The sequence below is a fragment of the Protomyctophum bolini genome (assembly GCF_963924005.1).
Source record: "Protomyctophum bolini genome assembly, chromosome: 1".
NCBI lineage: Eukaryota > Metazoa > Chordata > Actinopteri > Myctophiformes > Myctophidae > Protomyctophum > Protomyctophum bolini.
The window spans coordinates 10,142,512-10,164,284 of record NC_137862.1 but is presented as its reverse complement, the minus strand read 5'-3'; the positions used below and the strand labels follow the sequence as shown (position 1 = coordinate 10,164,284).

The 21,773-nt window shown below is 44.6% G+C and overlaps 1 protein-coding gene across 4 annotated transcripts in view; it reads right to left on the bottom strand.

Annotated features, from left to right (window-relative positions):
* The window catches only part of lrp4 (low density lipoprotein receptor-related protein 4), a 118,503-nt gene that overhangs the window by 8,336 nt on the left and 88,394 nt on the right, over positions 1 to 21,773 (bottom strand). For all 4 annotated transcript variants that reach the window (XM_080766119.1, XM_080766120.1, XM_080766122.1 and 1 more), the window contains exons 12-29: positions 19,333 to 19,563; positions 15,901 to 16,057; positions 14,057 to 14,274; positions 11,025 to 11,201; positions 9,791 to 9,916; positions 7,841 to 8,049; positions 7,424 to 7,505; positions 7,187 to 7,292; positions 6,125 to 6,326; positions 5,495 to 5,684; positions 4,275 to 4,406; positions 3,527 to 3,667; positions 3,330 to 3,416; positions 2,955 to 3,126; positions 2,609 to 2,771; positions 2,239 to 2,464; positions 1,421 to 1,724; positions 704 to 922 (exon numbers count right to left, since the gene is read on the bottom strand). In XM_080766119.1, coding sequence (XP_080622245.1) covers positions 704 to 922; positions 1,421 to 1,724; positions 2,239 to 2,464; positions 2,609 to 2,771; positions 2,955 to 3,126; positions 3,330 to 3,416; positions 3,527 to 3,667; positions 4,275 to 4,406; positions 5,495 to 5,684; positions 6,125 to 6,326; positions 7,187 to 7,292; positions 7,424 to 7,505; positions 7,841 to 8,049; positions 9,791 to 9,916; positions 11,025 to 11,201; positions 14,057 to 14,274; positions 15,901 to 16,057; positions 19,333 to 19,563 — 3,142 coding nt within the window. The remainder of the gene's footprint in view (positions 1 to 703; positions 923 to 1,420; positions 1,725 to 2,238; positions 2,465 to 2,608; positions 2,772 to 2,954; positions 3,127 to 3,329; positions 3,417 to 3,526; positions 3,668 to 4,274; positions 4,407 to 5,494; positions 5,685 to 6,124; positions 6,327 to 7,186; positions 7,293 to 7,423; positions 7,506 to 7,840; positions 8,050 to 9,790; positions 9,917 to 11,024; positions 11,202 to 14,056; positions 14,275 to 15,900; positions 16,058 to 19,332; positions 19,564 to 21,773) is intronic.

Genomic DNA, 21,773 nt, shown 5'->3' with positions numbered 1-21,773 from the left:
TTCTCTCATAAACACACGAACAAACGCTATGACTGCTCCATTTATGGAAACACTTCATAGATAGATAGATTCTTTATTTTTGTGTCATGCACCAAAGGCGCCCAGCCCACATGGACTTACAGGACACACCATATCATTGCTTCAATATTGCATTGTTTACAAGAAACAGGTTTTCTTTTTTTTTTTTACACAAACAAAACATTCTGCCTTTTTTCCCACGCTTTGCATAAAAAGTCTGCTAAAGCAAAAATACCTTTCCTAAAACAAAATTCCAGTTTTTCATAGTCCTCTAACAAGAAAAAGTTAGCACAGATGGTTGTAATTTTACAAAATAATACAATACAAAAAATGAATTTCATTTTCAATTTCTTTCAAATCACACACTAGACACACTCTGTCCTCCTCAGGAGTACCAATGAATCATATGTTGTCCAGGCTGGGATTGTAAGCCTCTCACCCTTTGCTGGGAACAGCGATGGCTCTGGGTTCATCCAGGCTGTTGTTGACCAGGACTTACCCTTTGCTGGGGATCACAGTGATGGCTCTGGGTTCATCCAGGCTGTTGTTGACCAGGACTTACCCTTTGCTGGGAACAGCGATGGCTCTGGGTTCATCCAGGCTGTTGTTGACCAGGACTTACCCTTTGCTGGGGAACACAGCGATGGCTCTGGGTTCATCCAGGCTGTTGTTGACCAGGACTTACCCTTTGCTGGGGAACACAGCGATGGCTCTGGGTTCGTCCAGGCTGTTGTTGACCAGGACTTTGCGGCTGGTTCCGTCCAGCCGCGCCACCTCGATGGTGTTCCGTCCCGTGTCTGTCCAGTACATGTTCCTGGACACCCAGTCCACTGCCAGCCCGTCGGTGGTCTTCAGGCCCTGGCTTATGACCGTCTCCATGCCGGTACCGTCCAGGTTGGCACGCCTAATCGAACAAAGGAATTGATGAATTATTGTCTAATAAATGATAACTTATGCATATTCAAGGCAAATTTTGTTTGAAATGCACGTTGGGCACGTTGGCCCAAGAAATGAATCACAATGCACTTTCAAAAAGTATTTATTTAAAGACCTTTTAGCGTCGTACGAAGCCAACTCGAGTCGTGACAAATCATGACAACACACACACAATATTTTGGACCAAACAAATAATTACATTTTTTTTTACTTTTTAATTCTTTGTTTGGCCCGAAAAATTGTGTTTGTTGTCATGATTTGTCACGACAAGAGTTGGCTTTGTCCGCGGCGTAAACGTCTTTAAATAAATACTTTCTGAAATGTCTATGAGGAAAATGAACGGAGAATCATTTCCTGGGCCCTAGTAGGGGGCGGGACTGCGACGCTCAATACTCTACAGCAGTGCTTCTGAATGTGAGGTCAGAACGTATGTGTGCATACCTAAGCAGCATGTATGCGTCTCTACCTGATAACATCCAAGGTGACATCAGTATAGTAGAGTTTTCCGTCCACACTGTCATAGTCCAGAGAGATGACGTTATGCAGCTCCGGGATGGGCACGTGCACGTCCGTGTGGTCGTCAGTGTCCAGGGAGATTCTCCTCACGCTGACCCGGTTGGAGAACACCAGGTAGGTCTCCGGGGAGTCGTCACACGACCGGCCGTCTCCCTTCAGCATGATGCCGGTGGGACAGGCGCAGGACGTCCCGTTAGGACGGGGCAGGCACAGGTGAGTACAGCCCCCGTTCCTCCGGCCACACTTATTAAAACCTGGAGAGGGCAGGGGAGGGTAGAGAGAGAGAGAGAGAGAGAGAGAGAGAGAGAGAGAGAGAGAGAGAAGTCAGGGAATGGGGGAGAGAGAGAAAATTAAAATGCAATCAAAACACTGATAAAGCAGAAATCCTTCTTCACAATGTAAAATCACAATTGTGTGAAGTGAGGGGCGACTCACTTCGTAAAACAGACATGGTACTCTAAACAAACATTAAAAGTCCACGTCACGTGGGGTGCTGTTTTTTTATGTCAAGGTCCATAGACTTGGCTGCCATAGGACATCATTTCATCATCTTGTCCCTAACACAAACATTAAATCCCATTAACAATAAAGAGAATTTAATGTTTGTTTTGTCACCGTTTGTTTTACATCACCTAATCATAGCAACATGAGTTAGACTTTAACATATTAGCGCCCCTCACTTCACACGGGTGTTATTGATTATTATTTGGTTTAAATTTGAAGTCCTAATTCACATAAAGTAACAGCACTACAAGCATCATGACTCACCCAGAGGCTTCTCTCTGTCCACAGCCTGGATGTCCATCAGACCGGGCAGGTTGCCCCGTACGGTGATGGTGTTGGCCCCGTTGGTCTTGTCTGCCCGCTGAATGCTGCGGCTCTGCCAGTCGGTCCAGTAGATGTGTGGGCCCAGCAGGGTCAGGCCGTACGGGTGCTGGACCGGAGACACCAGGGTGTGCCGATTCTGACCGTTCAGATCGGCAGCTTCAATACGCTGGCAAACACATTAGGAAAGACCGGAGAGAAGGAGGGAATTTGTGTAAAAATAAGGAACTGTTTTGCCAAGTTGCATGCTGATAATACTCAAGAGAATTCCAGCTCACTGGGTGAAAAGATGGCTCTGGGGGTCATCACTAACCTCTGTATGGGCATCGGCCCACAGTAACTGCGAGCCTGCCTTGTCAATAGCCAGACCGTTGGGCCAGCCCAGGTTGTTACTGATGAGAACCAGACGGTTCGTACCGTCCATCGATGAACGCTCTAGCTTGGCATTTTCTCCCCAGTCTGTCCAGTACATGTAACTGTAAGAGAGACAGAGGGATTAGAACAGAACTCCTCCTGGCTGTTGTATGTCTATGGAAATGCTTCCTCCTGATCCAGTCTTCTCACCGAATCAGAGAATAGAATTCTAAAGAATATATTCCAACAGTGAAGGCCTGAAGAAGTATGAAAATGCAGAATATGGAGTGTCCCTGGAACCTCACCCCATTTCATGGTAAAGAGCAATGGCCCGTGGACTGTCCAGGTTCTGCCAGATCAGAACCTTCCTCATGGAGCCGTCCAGGTTAGCCACCTCGATGCGGTTGGTACCGGTATCGGTCCAATAGATCTTCCTGCCCACGGCGTCCACCGCCAGCCCATCGGTGGTCATTAGGCCTGAGGGAGTGGAGGGGGGGGGGGGGATAGTATGTGACTACAATTAAAGAAAGATGTCTTTTCTCTCTCTCTCTATATATATATACAATTACTGCCAGGCACTCCCAAATGCCAACTCTTACAATGAATTGTATGTAATTACATAAACAGCACTATTTACTATTAGTTATATAATAATAATAGTTAATTTAAGTTGGCCTCACCAGTGAATACGATATCCTCATGTGCTGTTCCATTGATGTTGGCTCTGCTGACTTTCTTCAGTGTGCTATCTGACCAATACACTTTTCCTGCAGGGGGCGCCAAATGCACATACCTTAGCTTCAATTTATACAAAACATGACCAGCACACAACACACACAGTCCCTCTTGTAAACGTCATGCCACATCTCACACACACCTTCTGTGGGGTCGACTCCAATAGCAATAGTGTTCTTCATAGAGCCGTTCACGGCCAGAACCACGTCTGCAAAGTAGGGAATATCCAGAGACACCATCCTGATGTCTGTCCTCCGCGCAAAGACCAGGAAACTGCTCATGCCTAGAGACGCACGCGCACACGCACACACGCACACACACACACACACACACACACACACACACACACAAATGTACTGACTATTAACAGTGTTATGATGATGGATAATCTTCTCATGGAAATACAATATGGATGATATTGTGTGACTGCCTAAAACTATATCTAAACATAAGCCTAGTACAATATGAATTGATTAATGCAAATTATTTCTAAATACATGGATTTCTGTATATCAAAGCAGTTTTAAGTATAACCGCCATGATAACCACCAAAACTATTTCGGTTAAACAGAAGCTCACCCTCGATTATTAAAGAAAATATTGAGAAATGGGTAACAAAGTTCTAAAGCCCATGGATATATAGAACAGTATAAAGACACTACAGTAAAATGTAATAAGCATGACTATAATGTGTTGCGACGCTATACATTTTATAATGTTTATGACGTCATTAACAAAGTTTACTCTGTGTGACCTCTGTGTCTTCTGCTGCAAGCTGTGCCCTAGTTTTGTTCTGCTTTTAACTGTGTTCTTGTACTGTTTTTAACCTGTACGGCGACCTTGAGTGCCCTGAAAGGCGCCTTATAAATAAAATGTATTATTATTATTACCATGAGTGCATGTCTTTCCGTCCAGCTGTAGATTGATGCCGGTGGGACAGGCACAGCTGGAGGCTTCGGGAGCCGGAGCCAGGAGACAGAGGTGGCTGCAGCCTCCATTATTCACCAGGCACGGGTTGTGCACTACGGAGGAGACACAGACAGACACACCGTGAGACTTTAAGTTGACATGTTGTCCTCCTGAACCCCTCCATTGGGGCGAGGTAGAGGAGCAGCCTGTCTGAAGACACAGACGGATTGACGGAGAAAAGCCAGCAGACGGCGAGACGGACACGGGAGACATTCCAGGAGCCGGGGGGAATCCGTGGTAGGAAAACCCTATACATCAGCCATGCTTCAGCTTGGTATGAGCCCCAGGTGCTCTGCCCCCTCTGATCAGGGATCAGTTTAGTTTAGCCAGTCCCCCCATAATCCTTTCTGTGTCATCGGACACCAGATGTTAGCATTTTTTTGGAGAGGAGGGAAAAGGAGAAGATTCTGTCTCCCACTAGAGTGAGTCCTGCATTGTATGTTAGTGTATATCACATATTGCGTGAAGGGGCTGACAAAAAGGCAGTCATAACTGACATCAGATCAGCCCTAGGGGCCAATAGAGCAATACAGTGTCAACGCATGCTGAACTGTCACCGTGAGAGACCTCGCTGGGTTTGGAAATTAGCGTGTCGTGGTATCTGTACAAATATGTGATTGCAAACAAGTGTTGCCTACTTTGTCGCCATATTTAGCTTCTTTCCAGACCCCCCTAGCGACTGAATTAGTGAAAAGCTTCTGGAGAGAAATCTAGCTACTTTTTCTGGTGAATTGGGGACAAATCGTGTTGACAGAGATAAAACCCTCCTTTTTCTTCATTTTCCCTCTCTCAGCCTCAGATCCGCTAAGTTGGCAACACTAAAGTGCTCGGGCCAGCTCGGCGCGTCTGGCTTCCTCGGCTCGGTTATGTGCACAGAGCAAGGAAATGGTGTTCTGGGCTGCCTCCATATTTGCGTTGCTAGGGGCGCCTAAAAGTAGCTAGGGACGCTAAAAAGTCGCGGGCATAATCCTACCCCTAGCGACTTCTAGCTACTTTTCGCGGAGTCTCTAGCTATTTCCGTTACTGGAGAGTTGGCAAGACTTATTGCAGATCATGCAGGCATGAACGCATGCAGACACACACAGACAACAGACACACACAGACAACAGACACACACACACACACACACAGACAGACGTACCTGTGGTGCGGTGCCGGTGGAACATGTGTATGTCCATGAGGTTCTCCAGGTTCTCGGCCAGTGTTTGGCGTCCCAGGCCAGTCAGTTTGTCGGCGCTCTGGATGCTCTTAGACTGCCAGTCTGTCCAGTAGATCTTGTCCTCGTGCAGGGTCAGCCCAAATGGGTGGGGCAACTGAGTGCCTATTAAAACCTACACACAATAAATAAATAAACTGTTTATTTACATTATGTGTACTGAAGCAATACTTTTTTTATCCCATTGGTTATACTGCTGGGATGTTTAACCCATTTTGAGCGGGAACCCCTTTTGGTGTTGAAAAATAGGAGATCTACAAGCTCATAGGTCTTCTGCTATTTTTGAAAAATCGTTAAAATGTGCCTCAAATCTTTCAGATAATTGTCATGATTTAGAAAACTTTATTTTTATTTTTTATTTTTTTTGACGTCAGGCCTGAATGGGTTAAGGCAGAACTTGTGTTTTTATCTCGTGGTACTAATTTTCACTTTAGGAGTACAACGTTTGACTGTTACAGTACCCTATCAACAGCATTTTAGGGCATTCTATAATAAGATTACAAACTATACTATATTACATTCTAAAAAGGAAACTCGTCTCCTTGTATTCCTTACCTGTCTGTCAGAACCGTCAAAGTTGCCATATTCGATGGTTTTCATGCCAGCGTCGGCCCAGTACAGGCGTTTGGTCTGGTAGTCGATGGCCAGTCCGTTGGGCCACGTCAGGTTGGACGATATGATCACAATACGGCCCGACGCATCCATTCCTGCACGCTCAATTTTCGGGTTGGCGCCCCAGTCTGTCCAATACATGAAGCTAGAGGAGAATTCATAAAAAAAAGGGTTTGCTTATTTAGTGTTAATGATTTTTAAACCTTTTTGTTACCATGATTTATTTTTCTTTGATATCATTACTTTTGTCATGTAATTGAATTTCCATTTTTCTCCCAAATTAGTGATTATGCCAACTAGCCCTTACCCGTTGTGAGATAAAATCTTATTAATTTATAAGTTAAATTGGAAAAAGGGCTTCGTTAAGACCTCCATTTTATTATGGTCAATGTGTGGAAAGTGGGAGTGATTGGTGCAGGTAGTGAGGAGCTATGGCAGTCACAGTGACACAGAATTATAGTATGATGATGATGATGATTGTCAATTCAAAATTCCCCATTCACGCTCGACAATGGTGACCCCTACTGGTGTGTCGTTAGGGAGGTGACCCCTACTGGTGTGTCGTTAGGGAGGTGACCCCTACTGGTGTGTCGTTAGGGAGGTGACCCCTACTGGTGTGTTGTTAGGGAGGGTGTAACAACCACTGCTGCAGTACAAGTAAAGCCGACAGTCCACTTCTTTTCATTCGACATTCGTTTCACCGGGAGGAGGATGTAATTGATCGAAGTAATCTTTTATCGAGTACCCCAAATGAACGGAACACAAAAAAACCCAAACGCTGTTTTTCCATTGTGGAACACGGACACTGAAACCACTGAACAACCAACATGGCCGACAATGGTGTTCATTGGAAGGCATGGCCAGTGGCCACTAGGCCGGATGCAAATGCGGAGGATTCAAAACCCTATAGTCTCCATGGAGGTGCAGCGGAACGTTACCCCTGAGCCACCCGGGTGACCCGTTTCATATCATTTGATATGGAATTATTAGATATGGGTGTCTTACCCCCCAATAGGATCTACGACGATGTCCCTGGGCCGGTCCAGGTTCTCCCATATCAACACTGTCCGCATGCCTCCGTCTGCGTTGGACACCTCAATGCGATCTGTACCTAAAAACACACACACACAATTTTATACCCATCCATTTCTTAACAATGGTCACTGCCATCAACATGTAACACTCTCTAGGTTATTGTGAATATTTAATACAGCAGCATGATTACAGCATATGAGCGTTTACCAGCATCAGTCCAGTACAGCTTGTTGGTCACCCAGTCAATAGCCAGACCGGCGGGGCTCTCCAGGCTAGTGTCCACCACCACCTGAAACACAAGGCCACATTGCTCACAATGCCATTCTCAACTGTGATTTCATACTCTCCCCAGTAGGTGGGGCTATTACAAAGTCTTTACATTCCTGTATTCGTCTGTTTTCAGGTTCAAAGTTTTAAAAACTCACAATTATTTTAATTTTTTAAACTTTAGCAGTTACTTTCCCTCTGTATAAAATATGCAGTGCAAATGAAACATTTGTGTTTTATAAAGTGTGAAGTCCCGACAGGTCTAGCATGAGTGATTCTTGGTTAAAGTGTGAAGTCCCGACAGGTCTAGCATGAGTGATTCTTGGTTAATCATCCTAAAGCTTAAGACTGACTGACCTCCTGCTTGGTTCCGTCCCATTGGGCCCTGTTGATGGAGTCTGTGGTGACGTCGGTCCAATAGATGTAGCCCTCCTTGGCGTCCCAGTCCAGAGCCACGGCGTTGCGGACGTCAGCCAGCGGGACGACGTCGTCGGACATGTCCTCGGTGTCGAAGCTGACTCGTCGGATGTCCGTCCTTCGGGCAAAAAGCAGGAACTTGTCAAGACCTGATTAAAGACCAAAGGTCTTCTGTCAGTGCTCTAGGTTCAACAATGGGGGTGGGGGGTGTCAGCATAACACACAGCACAACAACACTACCAAAACATAGTCAGAAGTAACCCTAGCAAACTATATATAGCGGAAAACTGTGGGTGTTCCACTATTGTACTGTATAGTGTTATATATGTTTTATTTGCTTCATGAGTTATGAACGCTCACTGCTAAGACAAAGTGCTGACATCAACAATTACCCTCGTCAGAGATGGATGGTCATTGTTTCACAGCTATGGAAATGTCATTTCATTTTAATTTGTAAACGTTCTCTCACAATAAAATTAATTAAGAATTCACTCAGTGCACTCGATCCAAAATAGCTGAATAATATTTCTTTCTTTCTTTCTTTTTTTTAACAAAAGATTAAGAGGACATTCTTACATCAACATTCTACATGTGCGGAATAAGATTTCTTTGTTTTTGTGAGCACAGTATATTAGCTAACCTATAATATGCAGATTTACCCTTCTATGACTTAACCCTAAAGGCCCGTCCCCCACCAAGCACAATCCTACTATAAATTAACTAATTAACTTTAAGTGTGCACATTCATCTGTAAAGCCATGTAATGGCTCCGGATTACACAGAATTCCACTGCCAGGGACAGAGACTATACAGTAAATTCACATCACGGTATTATATTATCCCTGGAGCAACTCACAGTTTAAGCCCTTATTTCATTATCAGGGTGAAAGTCGTTTTACCTGATAATAAAAGAGGGGCTTAAAGGTTCTTAGTTGCTCCAGTGCCTTCCTTCCTCCTGCTACCTGTTCTGCCTCTGAGATAGCCATAGGTTGGAACTCCCTTCTGATTATATTATCCCTATAGAGCTTTTCAGAACGTATTTATTTAAAGACGCCATGGACAAAGCCAACTCTTGTCGTGACAAATCATGACAATAAACACAATGTTTTGGGCCGAACAAAGAATTAGAAAGTAGAAGAAAACAGCAGGTTACAACACTTTTTTTGTTGTTTTTCTTCTTAGTAATTATTTGTTTGGTCCAAAATATTGTGTTTGTTGTCATGATTTGTCACGACAAGAGTTTCGTGACAAAACGAACGACGTACGACGCTTAAAAGGTCTTCAAATAAATACTTTTTGAAATGTCTATGAGGAAAATGCATTGTGATTCATTTCCTGGGCCTGGCGTCGTCATGAAAGGGCGCGGGACTGCGACGCTCTATTACAGCTTCTCACAGCGATCACATGTTAGCTTTAGAATTAATCTTAAAGATGTTTACGTCTCAGAACGTGTTTGTAGGGCAAGAGCCTGACATTCTGAGACTGGGCTCTTTGCGGCCGTTTAAACAAAGGTGATCCAGCCGCTGTCAGTCGAACAAGGCCTTGACCTTAACATATAACATCTTACAATAGATTTAGATATTAAGTATTACCAGCGAAACGGGTATTGAACACACAACTGACTTATCTTATTTAACCCAGGCTTGACGTCGAAATGTTTAAAAAAACTTCAAAATCATGAAAATTTTCGGAAAGACTTTTGTTTTTAGCAGACCTACAATCTCGTAGCGCGCCACTCTGTGGCACGCTACGAGCTTGTAGATCTGCTATTTTTCAATAGCTAAATTATAACATAATGTATGTAACCACCAAAAGGGGTTCCCGCTCAAAATGGGTTTTTAACAGCGTCATGTTTTAGACAACAAAGTTTTCTGAAGTTCATCAACTCACTTTTGGCACAGTTGTAGTTGTCGACCTTCTTGAAGCCTGTAGGACAGGCACAGGTATACGTCTTGTTGCTGGGGAGACAGAGGTGGCTGCAGCCTCCGTTGTTGTTCCCACAGCGGTTGCGACCACCTAGAGATAAAAGCAGAAGGTTTGGGAAATTAAGTGCGTGCGTTGATTGAAGGAAGTGCAAAACTGCACAGCAGATCATCATACCATCATACCTACCTGGGCCCTCATCAAACCCTGTACACTCAAGACACTCAAGGCCCCACTGCCACCCTTAGATCTCCATATATGGAGCTGACCTGTTCTGACATTCCATATGTTGATCAAACCCTGTACACTCAAGACACGCTCCATATACGGCCAGTACGGAATCAACACATGTTGATCTGACCCCTCCATCCCAAAGCGCCAGTACTCTCCCAGCATTCCGCCGTCAGCCATCTTACTGGTATTTAAATTATTATTAAATAATCATTTAGGTAACACTGTCACATGTGACAGAATATTAACAATGGTGTACTAACCTATCACTGTGGGCACAGCATGTTGAAGTACCAACCTAGGGGCTGTCTCTCACGGTATCCTGTGTGAATGTACCAACCTCGGGGCTGTCTCTGGGGATGCAGCGTGTGAATGTACCAACCTAGGGGCTGTCTCTGGGGATGCAGCGTGTGAATGTACCAACCTAGGGGCTGTCTCTGGGGATGCAGCGTGTGGATGTACCAACCTAGGGGCTGTCTCTGGGGATGCAGTGTGTGGATGTACCAACCTAGGGGCTGTCTCTGGGGATGCAGCGTGTGGATGTACCAACCTAGGGGCTGTCTCTGGGGATGCAGTGTGTGGATGTACCAACCTAGGGGCTGTCTCTGGGGATGCAGCGTGTGGATGTACCAACCTAGGGGCTGTCTCTGGGGATGCAGTGTGTGGATGTACCAACCTAGGGGCTGTCTCTGGGGATGCAGCGTGTGAATGTACCAACCTAGGGGCTGTCTCTGGGGATGCAGTGTGTGGATGTACCAACCTAGGGGCTGTCTTTGGGGATGCAGTGTGTGAATGTACCAACCTAGGGGCTGTCTTTGGGGATGCAGTGTGTGAATGTACCAACCTAGGGGCTGTCTCTGGGGATGCAGTGTGTGGATGTACCAACCTAGGGGCTGTCTTTGGGGATGCAGTGTGTGAATGTACCAACCTAGGGGCTGTCTCTGGGGATGCAGCGTGTGGATGTACCAACCTAGGGGCTGTCTCTGGGGATGCAGCGTGTGGATGTCCATGGGGAAGTGTAGCTTGTTACGGATGATCTCCTGGTTCTTTCCGGTGAACTTGTTGGCGCTGTTGATGCTCTTGGTGTGCCAGTCGGTCCAGTAGAGGCTGTCTTCAAACACGGTGATGGCAAACGGGTGGGGCAAGCCTGGAGGGACCAGAGAGACATACGGTATATTTTGAAAATGCTGCTCCAAATTACACAAACACATTTTTGAGCAATTTGCTATTATCGGCAAAGCAAATCAGCATAACTGGCGACAATGCTACAATTTACAGTTTTGGATTAGATTAAAAAAAATAAAAATTGCATTGTTTGTTTGGATGGGCTACATTAAAAGCGGGGGGATATGAGTGTGACGTTTGGCACAGTTCAGAACCACTTTCCGTGCAGTTCTGTGGGCTTGGCTGACGTCGGAGCCTTACTTATGTCAGATCAGAGCTGCTTTCACTTAGCCCATGTCCCATCTGCCTGTTGCTAATTAGGTTAGCCTCATGGCTAGGCTAACCAAGGGAGAGACGGGCACTTTGTGGCTTCCCTCTTAGGAACAGGCCTTTTCCATCTCAGAACTTGAAAGCGGGATCAAGCGCAGCCCCGCCCCCTATCCATCAGCATGTAATAAAAGAGTGACTGAGGGGCACTCCTCACAGATTGATCTCTGTGGGCCTCATCTGCCCACACTCTTAGAAACTCTCTCCGCTCAATCCCTCTCGTGGCCTCTGGTCTGTTGAGAGTGTGGAACGGGTGGAAAAAGTGATTTCGGCCCACTTTATTTCTGTTTATTTCTGTTGCCGGAGCAGAGCTTTTAAAACAGGACTTCTCATTTAATGACAGTGTTTTACAGCAGAGTGCAAATGTCAAGTGGTAAATGACAAAGAGCAGGAGAGACCAGAATGATAGTGTTGTAGAGCTGTGTGTGTACTGTAGAGTTAGTGTACAGTACTTTCTAATGACTCTTTACTTAATTTTCCATGGCTCCTGACGGAAGAGGTTTGCATTTGATTCAAAAAGCATTTTTATTAAGGATCAGACGAGACAACAGAGGCCTCACACCGCAATGGCACTGTTTTAAAACAACGCCATCCGTCTTCCTAGCATCCTTCTTTTCCCTGCCAACTGGTCCAGGTGTGCGTAAGGCGACACCGGCTGAATAGGGGACTGTTTTCTGATCTTATCCCAAAGGGGATGCGTGGTGTGTGTGTGTGTGTGTGTGTGTGTGTGGGGGGGGGGGGGGGGGGGGGGCGCTAAGAACAGTGGACCCTCTTCCTATAGGAGGAGCAGTGTGGGTCTCTTTTGTCTTCATCTTTCCTCTCCACCTGCCTCCTCGTCTTCGTCACAACCCGTACGCTCCCACCGTGGGACGGCAGGTCCCATCTTTCTGCTGTGTCATCAACACACCTTTGCTGCGCAGCATGCATGTGTGCACACACACACACACACACACCTGCAACACACTGTGCACACATGCATACTTATCATGGTCTCTTGCCTTCGTCTCCCGTCAAGGTGCACAGGTGTTCGGGCTGGATAAGGGCATCGACCCCCTCACCCCCCCCCCCCACACACACACATCCATCTGTACCCGAGGCCCCAAAGACAGAGAAACTGGCACACATCCAACGCACACGCACACGCGCACACACACACACACACACACACACACACACACACACACACACACACACACACACACACACACACACACACACACACACACACACACACACACACACACACACACACACACACACACACACACACACACACACACAATGTCCATTTGCTCAAAATACTGAGAGCAGACATGTGAACACAAGTACACGACTCATACACATAAAACACATGCATGCCCAACCGTAAACCCCCCCCCGCCCCGCCCCACCCTACACACACGGCCCATTTGCTCTGCCCGTTGTCTGAGCAGAGAGCAAACAGAGGTTTCTGCTGGAGGGACAGGGGCAATTACAGCCTTTTATCCTGAGAGCACACATCATTAAGGGTCTCAAACACACACCCCCCCCCCCCCCCCACCTTCTCCCCCCAAGTCCTTCGTTCTTTCCTACCTCTAAAGACCTCTCTGTTACCGACCGCACCACTCCTAAACACTCCTCTGCTCTCTTCAATCAAACCGGGGAAGAAAGCAGACACACACACACACACACACACACACAGACAGACATGATTGGGCTTATTGTTGAGAAGGAAGGGATAAACTATTTGGGACGGCCGTAGCTGAGAGGATATAGACTAGAGGATGTCTCGTAATCAGAAGTGTCTACGTGTCAAAGTGTCTCTGAGCAAGACAGTTAACCCCCCATACTACTACTACACACTCCAAGACTGGATCCAGATCTCTGATCTAAGTGCCGGATGCTCATAGCTTGACATCTGTGCATACCTGATCTTTTTAAATAAGCACATCCACGCAGACGCAAACAAGCAAAGGCCGTGCTAAACAACATAAACACAGGAACAGGATTTATGCTGACATTTATTGGATGTGCCTGCTTGAGTGTGTGGAGCTAGGCGCGCGTGTGTATGTGTGTGTGTGTGTGTGTGTGTGTGTGTGTGTGCGCTCGCATGTACAATGGTGCACACATGCTCATACTGGCCTTTAATGGAAATATGGCATTGATTAACTCCACATGGAATAATAAAATAGTGTCAATGCAACATAATATATGTCTCTCATTGTGTGTGTGTGTGTGTGTGTGTGTGTGTGTGTGTGTGTGTGTGTGTGTGTGTGTGTGTGTGTGCACGCATAGTATGTACTGCATGTACCGGTATATAATGTATCACTACTAGTGCTGTGATTAATGAGTAAGTATAGGAGCTTAACTGTGGCGAGGCCTAATCTATGCAACCATCTCTCCTCTCTCTCTGCTTTCTCTCTGTTCTCTTTGTTTCCGGCTGATGGATCCATCGTTGCCTGGGTTAATACTGTGTGTACACTGTAACATTAGTAGTGTATCTGAGTGCGTGCGTGCGTGTGTACTACGCACCCTGGCTGATGACCGCCTTCCGGTTGCGTCCGTCCAGGTCGGCCCTCTCGATGACGTGGTGCTTGGCGTCCACCCAGTACATGCGGTGCCCGGCGTAGTCGATGGTGAGTCCGTTGGGCCAGAACAGGTGTGTGTCGGCGATCACCCTCCGGTTGGACCCGTCCATGTTGGAGTACTCGATGCGTGGAGTGTTGCCCCAGTCAGTCCAGTAGATCTTACTGTGGTGGAGGAGAGAGAGATAAAGACAATTAGCTCTACTTGGTGCTGGGATGTTCACAGCAGACTTGGCACACCTGGCCGCTTCATTAAGTAACACTACCTTCTGTTATGGTGTACTATGTGACCCTACTGTATATTATACCAGTCAGTTCCAACACTGCATTCCAATGAGTACCAATACCCCCTGATAACATACTCTAAGTCAAAACACATCTGTACTAAAGTCTCATTCCACCCAATTCAACTAGGCTTGCATTAGGTGAAAAACTACTTTGTTCTGTGGAAAAGTTTCATTTTTTGATGACAATGAACCTAAACCTCATGATCAGCCAGCACCTAAAAATACCACAAAAGGGCTAACAAGGGCCATGATGGACTAGAAAGGGAAAACTGTTTTTTTCATGGAATACAGTTTCATAATAATCTCTGCTCACCATTGTCTTCTTGACATCCATTCATAAATATTGCTTAAGAAACTGTGGTATATTCCCAATAATATACTCATGGTTGTGCAATACTGCATTGTGCAAGATACCGCTCATGTATTATTATTGCTTAATTACAGTCAATAAACTAGAGTTGGTGAAGAAGCTAAAGAGTGCTAAAATATCTCCAGACAACAGCAATCTGAATGCGTCCACCATATTCACCTTACCTTTAACGTACCAATAGCAAAATGGTACGTATGTTTCTATATCAGTGGTTATCAAACTTTCTAATGTCAAAATTATTATGTATTTGGCTGCAAGCCGCCATCTCAAACTATTTTGTTCCAAGGACCCCCAGAAGCAAATAGAGTTAAAAATGTTCACTTTTAAAATCGTTGAAGATTTGCCAAAAAATGTCTCGATTAGAAGAAAAAAGTGATGCACTATGAGCTTATATATCTGCTAGTTTTGAATAGTCAAATAAATATAAAATTACACAGATACTTTCCCAGTTTTAATGGGTGGTTAATACTGAAAATGTGGTATAATCACAATAATACGCAAGCTATACCGCGAGACACCATGGATCAGCACAGCAGTATCAATATCATGGTGTAGCACACTGTCTCATGTATTATTGCTTCAATATTCCAGGAGGAGGAATTCTGCCATGGCTGCCATTGTTTGCTATCAACACACAGCACAGCTTCCAGTTTCTCTATCACTCACTTATCTGTTCTCCACCGTCTCAGAGCCACTTCATCAATGGCTTCAATTAACCAATGCAAATGAGCTTCCTAATAAGCTACACAAGATGTCTAGCTATAAACTTTCTCCGGGGCTCGTTCCAAAAGCTTTCTCCTGCCATGGCAGCATTATACTTTAAGTCCGGAGAGAAAGAAGGAAAAGAAAAAGGTTACCTTCTCCACCATTATTAGATACTTGTTCCAGACAGATTCTAGCCTTTGGGCCGCATTTTGCTGCCAAACTGTAATCTCTACTTTGCCTCTACACAACACTGCAACTGGGCCAAATCTGCCAGAGATATACAAGTTTGTATACACTGGGAACCATCTGCTGTGAATTACATGGTGTGTGTGTGTGTGTGTGTGTGTGTGTGTGTATGTGTGTGTGTGTGTGTGTGTGTGTGTGTGTGTGTGTGTGTGTGTGTGTGTAATTGTGTATTTGTATTCGTACCCCTCGATGGGATGCAGGGCAATGGCTCTGGGTTTTTCCATGCTCTGCCAGAGAAGAACCTTGCGGTGGCTCCCATCGAGGTTGGCCACCTCGATGCGGGACGTCCCAGAGTCAGTCCAGTACAGCTTGTCATGGATCCAGTCTATGGCCAGGCCGCCTGGGGACAGCCACACAGCAGAGGGGATACAGTGAGATAAGGCTAGATAGACACAGCGTTGGAAAGAAAGTGTGACATCATTTTGCAGGCTGGAAGATAGCATCTTAGCTATTTTGGTGTGTAGTTCAAAGTTCCTATGGAAAGTAGGAATGGGAGTTTTGTTAAAGCGCCAAATAAAGTATTAGCTGCACACAGAAGTTCAGTTCACTAACCTGGACTGTCTCTTTGAAATATAAATACATAAACTATAAATGATTTTGCTATTTAAATGCTAAGTAAAGAACAAGGGTGGCGCTCCCGTGAGTGCAGGCGAGTCTGCTGCACTGCATCATTAGTAATGAAGTCTGAAGGTTGTTAGCATAGCAACGCGTGACATTTAGCGTATTGTGAACATACAGACTACAACAAAAAGCAGCTGGCATTTACATTTTAACACTTAATAACACATAATAAATAAGTATCTGTTAATTTGACTTGAAAAAATTCCAAATCCCATTTTCCATAGGAAAGTAAATGGTGGAGATACTAATCTTTGTTTACAAAACAATGGCTTCCACTAACCTACTCTTATGCGTGACTGACTGTGATTGTGTCTAGACTGAGAAATAATGTAAAAATACAGTACTTCTGTACTGTCGACGGCCTACTGTATGTTGAAGACAACTTTCTGTTCAATGACCCGGGAACAAAGTGTTCTAAATCAGAACCACATTTCCTTCGCATACCTGTTTTTCATCTTTACATTTTGGGCATTTTGCCAACAATCGGCAACATTTAAAAGTTTATAAAGCCTTGGTGTCAGCAGGTCATAAGGCTGTTTACAGGGGTTGAGCTTGTGATCACGCCGGTTACTGTACTTTCTCTCTAACCACTGAATCACACGCCATGAACATGGCTGTAACCTGGCCGCTGTTACTGTAGCTCACATACTCACACATTGCAAATACATTGCACGTCGTGCACGCACATACGCATACCACAAACAACCTTTAATTTAAAAGTGGTTGTAACAATATTTATCGTACAATCAATGTATTAACATTCCACGTCATAATGTCAAACTAAAGGCTCAATTAGTGATTCAAGTGTAAAACAAATGGGCAGTCACCACCCAAATAATAATAACAAAAAGTTTTCATTCTCTAGTTGACTCATCTCTCGATAGAAGGACTAACATTATACATAACAGACACATCATTTTCTAAAACTGTATTGCCTGTATTTTGCAGCTGAAATACATTTGTTTATGTTGGTAATATTTGTAAACATTGGGATAAAACATCTATATTCTGATTTATTATGGTGGGGGTAGGAAAGTTCCAGCATATTGTCCATCTACAAATCAAATATTAATATAGTCCAGAATTGTGCTTTTATATTATGCATTCCAACTGTGTGTCTTATGGGAAAATGCACTGGAAGCAGACTTTTAAATACACACGGGGTAAGGGGAGTGTTACGGTACAAAACAATAGTGTGACTGTGCACTCACAGAATTAGTCTCAGATGATTTATTTATGGTGCACACACAGTAGCAGTCCAAGACTAATGCATTAACCCATTCTGACCTCCGTCTTCTAAATCCTGAGAGTTTTCTGAAAATATGTTTTATATGTTTCTATATCAAATATGTAATTAGCCGCAGACCCCGATCTGCTATTTTTCAATAGCTAAAGTATAAACGGGTAGATTCATTGGTACTCCTGAGGAGGACAGAGTCTGTCTTGTGTGTGATTTAAAATAATTTGAAAATGAAATTCATCTTTTGTTTTACTGCCCATTATATGAAGAATTAAGACATGTATTATTTTGTAAAATGACAACCATCTGTGCTGACTTTTTCTGGTTGGAGGACTATGAAAAACTGGAATTGTGTTTTAGGAAAGGTACTTTTGCTTTGGCAGACTTTTTATGCAGGGCGTGGGAAATAAGGCAGAATGTTTAGTTTGTGTAAAAAAAAAAAAAAAAAAAAAGGGAATATCAACAAAACATATCTGTTTATTGTACACAATGCAATATTGAATGCAATGATATGGTGTGTCCTGTAAGCCCATGTGGGCTGGGCGCCTTTGGTGCATGACACAAAAATAAAGAAATCTATCTATCTATCTATTTATCTATAACATAATGCTTAAAACACCAAAAGGGGTTCCCCCCCAGAATGGGTTAAGGCTTAGGCTGAAACATGTTCATCTTGGGCTGGTCTGTGAGCTCAAAGTAGTAGGCCATGGAAGAACCGCCACCCAACATCTTAGCCCCTCCTATGCCCAGCTTTGTGTGTTTGTGTGTACCCCATAGCGATGATTTGATTGGCTGAGCAAAGTACGTATTGAGGATAAAAAGTGAGGACAGAAAAGTGAAGACGGACAAGTGAGGACGCAAATTGTGATTGGCCGGAATGAGATGATGTCATGATGATATGACTTTTTTATTTTTTTGAGAGTCGCTAGCCGCTGCTAGCCCTTCCAATGTCACAGCTTTGTGTGATTTGATTGGCAGAGCACGGAATGTGATGTATGATGGTGTATGTCTGATAATAAGAGCGCCCCATACTTCACACAAGTGTGATTTTTTCCCCAAATCTGCAGGTGGCTTTCGGCCTATAACTCTTGAACTATAACTCTTGCACATTATCCGTATACTGTACATAATCTCTGGAGTCATGTGATCATGATTATCAGTCATATTCCTTTCTGTCTGTCTGTCTGTCTGTCTGTCTGTCTGTCTGTCTTTCTTTGTGTGTGACATTCAAGTGCCGTGAGGTCAAGTTCATGGCAGCTGCCATGACTAGGCGGCTGTCTGATTTCACTATGCGGGTTAAAGAGGCCTCACCTGAATGTGAAATTACACACTATGTCATCCACAGATAAACTCTGGCTAGCTGAAAAAGTCCCCAGAGCTTAAGAGCGTATTGAATGATGCTAAACATTGTCAATCACATCAAAGCACACACGCCCTTAACTTGCGTTTGTTTGAGCAGCTTTGTGAGTACAAATGCCTTCTATACACACACTGAAGTCAGATGGCTATCAAAGTGGAGATCGCTGGCCAGAGTATTTGAGTTCCAAGTTCAAATCTTTGAATATATATTCTTTCAGAGCGAAACTTTTTTTAATTTTGACGTCAGGCCTAAATGGGTTAAAACATTATCGAACACAGAACAACAAATCTCATATTCATTCATATCTATCATAGTATGATGCAATAAATAAATAAACATAGCACCCCCACACACACACACACACAAATAAATGGTACACGGTGAAATCCCCTACCTGGGCTCTCCAGGCCGGTGGAGACCACCTCCTCCACGTTGGATCCGTTGAGGTTGGCCTTCATGATGCGGTCCAGCGTGACGTCGGACCAGAAGACCAGCTCGTTGCTGTGGTGGAAGTCCAGCGCGATGGCGTTCTCCAGGTTGTTGAGGAGCAGCGTGTACTCGGAGCGGTGCGGCAGCACCTGGCGGATGTCTATCCGGTTGGCAAACAGCAGCACTGGCTCTGGGCCTAAAGAGAGACAGACATACTGTATGTTAGCACCGGCTCTGGGCCTAAAGAGAGACAGACATACTGTATGTTAGCACCGGCTCTGGACCTAAAGAGAGACAGACACACTGTATGTTAGCACCGGCTCTATAAGAGAGACAGACATACTGTATGTTAGCACCGGCTCTGGGCCTAAAGAGAGACATACTGTATGTTAGCACCGGCTCTGGACCTTAGAGAGACAGACATACTGTATGTTAGAGAGACAGACATACTGTATGTTAGCACCGGCTCTGGACCTAAGAGAGACAGACATACTGTATGTTAGCACTGACTCTGGGCCTAAGAGAGACAGACATACTGTATGTTAGCACTGACTCTGGGCCTAAGAGAGACAGACATACTGTATGTTAGCACCGGCTCTGGGCCTAAGAGAGACAGACATACTGTATGTTAGCACTGACTCTGGACCTAAGAGAGACAGACATACTGTATGTTAGCACTGACTCTGGGCCTAAGAGAGACAGACATACTGTATGTTAGCACTGACTCTGGACCTAAGAGAGACAGACATACTGTATGTTAGCACTGACTCTGGACCTAAGAGAGACAGACATACTGTATGTTAGCACTGACTCTGGGCCTAAGAGAGACAGACATACTGTATGTTAGCACTGGCTCTGGGCCTAAGAGAGACAGACATACTGTATGTTAGCACCGGCTCTGGACCTGAAGAGAGACAGACTGTATGTTGGATCCTTTTCTATACAGTAGATCTCTGGACCTAAGAGAGACAGACATACTGTATGTTGGATCCTTTTCTATACAGTTGATCCGTGGTGTATTGTAGGGCCTGGGAGCTGAACGAGATCCCCCATTCATAAGCAATAATAATAATACACATTCTTTATATGTGACCAGATTTGACTGAGAGACTGCCATCGCGCAAATTCCAGCTTTTCACCAGAGGAGAAATCAGTTAATTGCACAGGCAGACTCTTCACATACTAGAGCATGTCTGAAATAAGTGTCAGAGTTGAAATTGACAGCTAGGTGTAATGTTAGAGACCACAGAAGTGAACCTTTCAAGCCTGTTTTCTCAACTCGTTGTTTTCTGCAATTTGAAGCTATGATTCCCTGCTTTCATACGACATGAAACGAAAATTCCAAAAAAATCCAATGGCAGTCCCTCAGTCAAATTTATATGGCAACTTCAGAGGTGAAAGAAAAAGGATAAAAGAACAGATGAGAGGTGGGAAGGGGAGGCAGTGGGAGGAGAGTTGAAAGAACACACAGGATTTGACTGTGACATAGTGAGTCAAACTCAACTACTGTAGGAATGCAAATGAAAAAAAAAAAAATCAGTGATCATAATCTAAAAATCCCATTATTGCCAAACACAATATCTGTCCAGAGGTTCTCCTTTGAAACCATTGGCACAGAGACAAAACGAGAGCCAAAGAAGAACGTTCCAGGTTCTGAGTAGGCATTGGACAGATGTTTGCGTTTGAGAGTGTGCGGTCAGTATTAATAAGAGGCATCATTCATCTCATAGAGAGCGGAGAGGGGATGCGGTCCTGGCAGTTCCCTGACAGAGTCCTGACCCCGGGCTTCAATACCGATCACTGCCTCAGACTGATGGTCTGCAGTTGTCTACCATGACTGAAGAGCTAAATCCAGAACACCCCATTCATCAGTTGACCTCATTCTCCGTCTTAAGACCCTTAAAGAACACGAAATAAAGTAACCCCTTGCAGCGGTGAAAAGAAGCACTTTCTCATCCTCAGCATTTGGCCAACCAGTGAAACGGGAACTAAAAAGAGAAGTATATTTCAGCTTGTACACCGACTTCAGTGAGGTGAAACCGAAGGTATTACAATGCAGACAGATCACCCAACAGGCTGAACATGTATTTGGCCGCCATACCCAATTTTAAAACCTTGTAAACGATGTGCTGGACCTCAAGGGGCGAAATCATATACATATTTCTTTCCAGACTAATTCCAGCCAATAGACCAAGATTAATAGCAGCAGCCTTGTCCTTTAATGGAATTTCTGTTTTACTGGAATAGAGAAAGGGAGCAAAGAGAAAGTCACTTTCAAAAACCAGTTGAAAGTCACTACATTAAACCAAGATTAAAATAATGCAACACATTGTGAAAATGACTTAAATACTGGGAGGCCCTGGCAGGCACCGACCGACCCACCTCTCCCGTCCCAGCCCGCAGGCA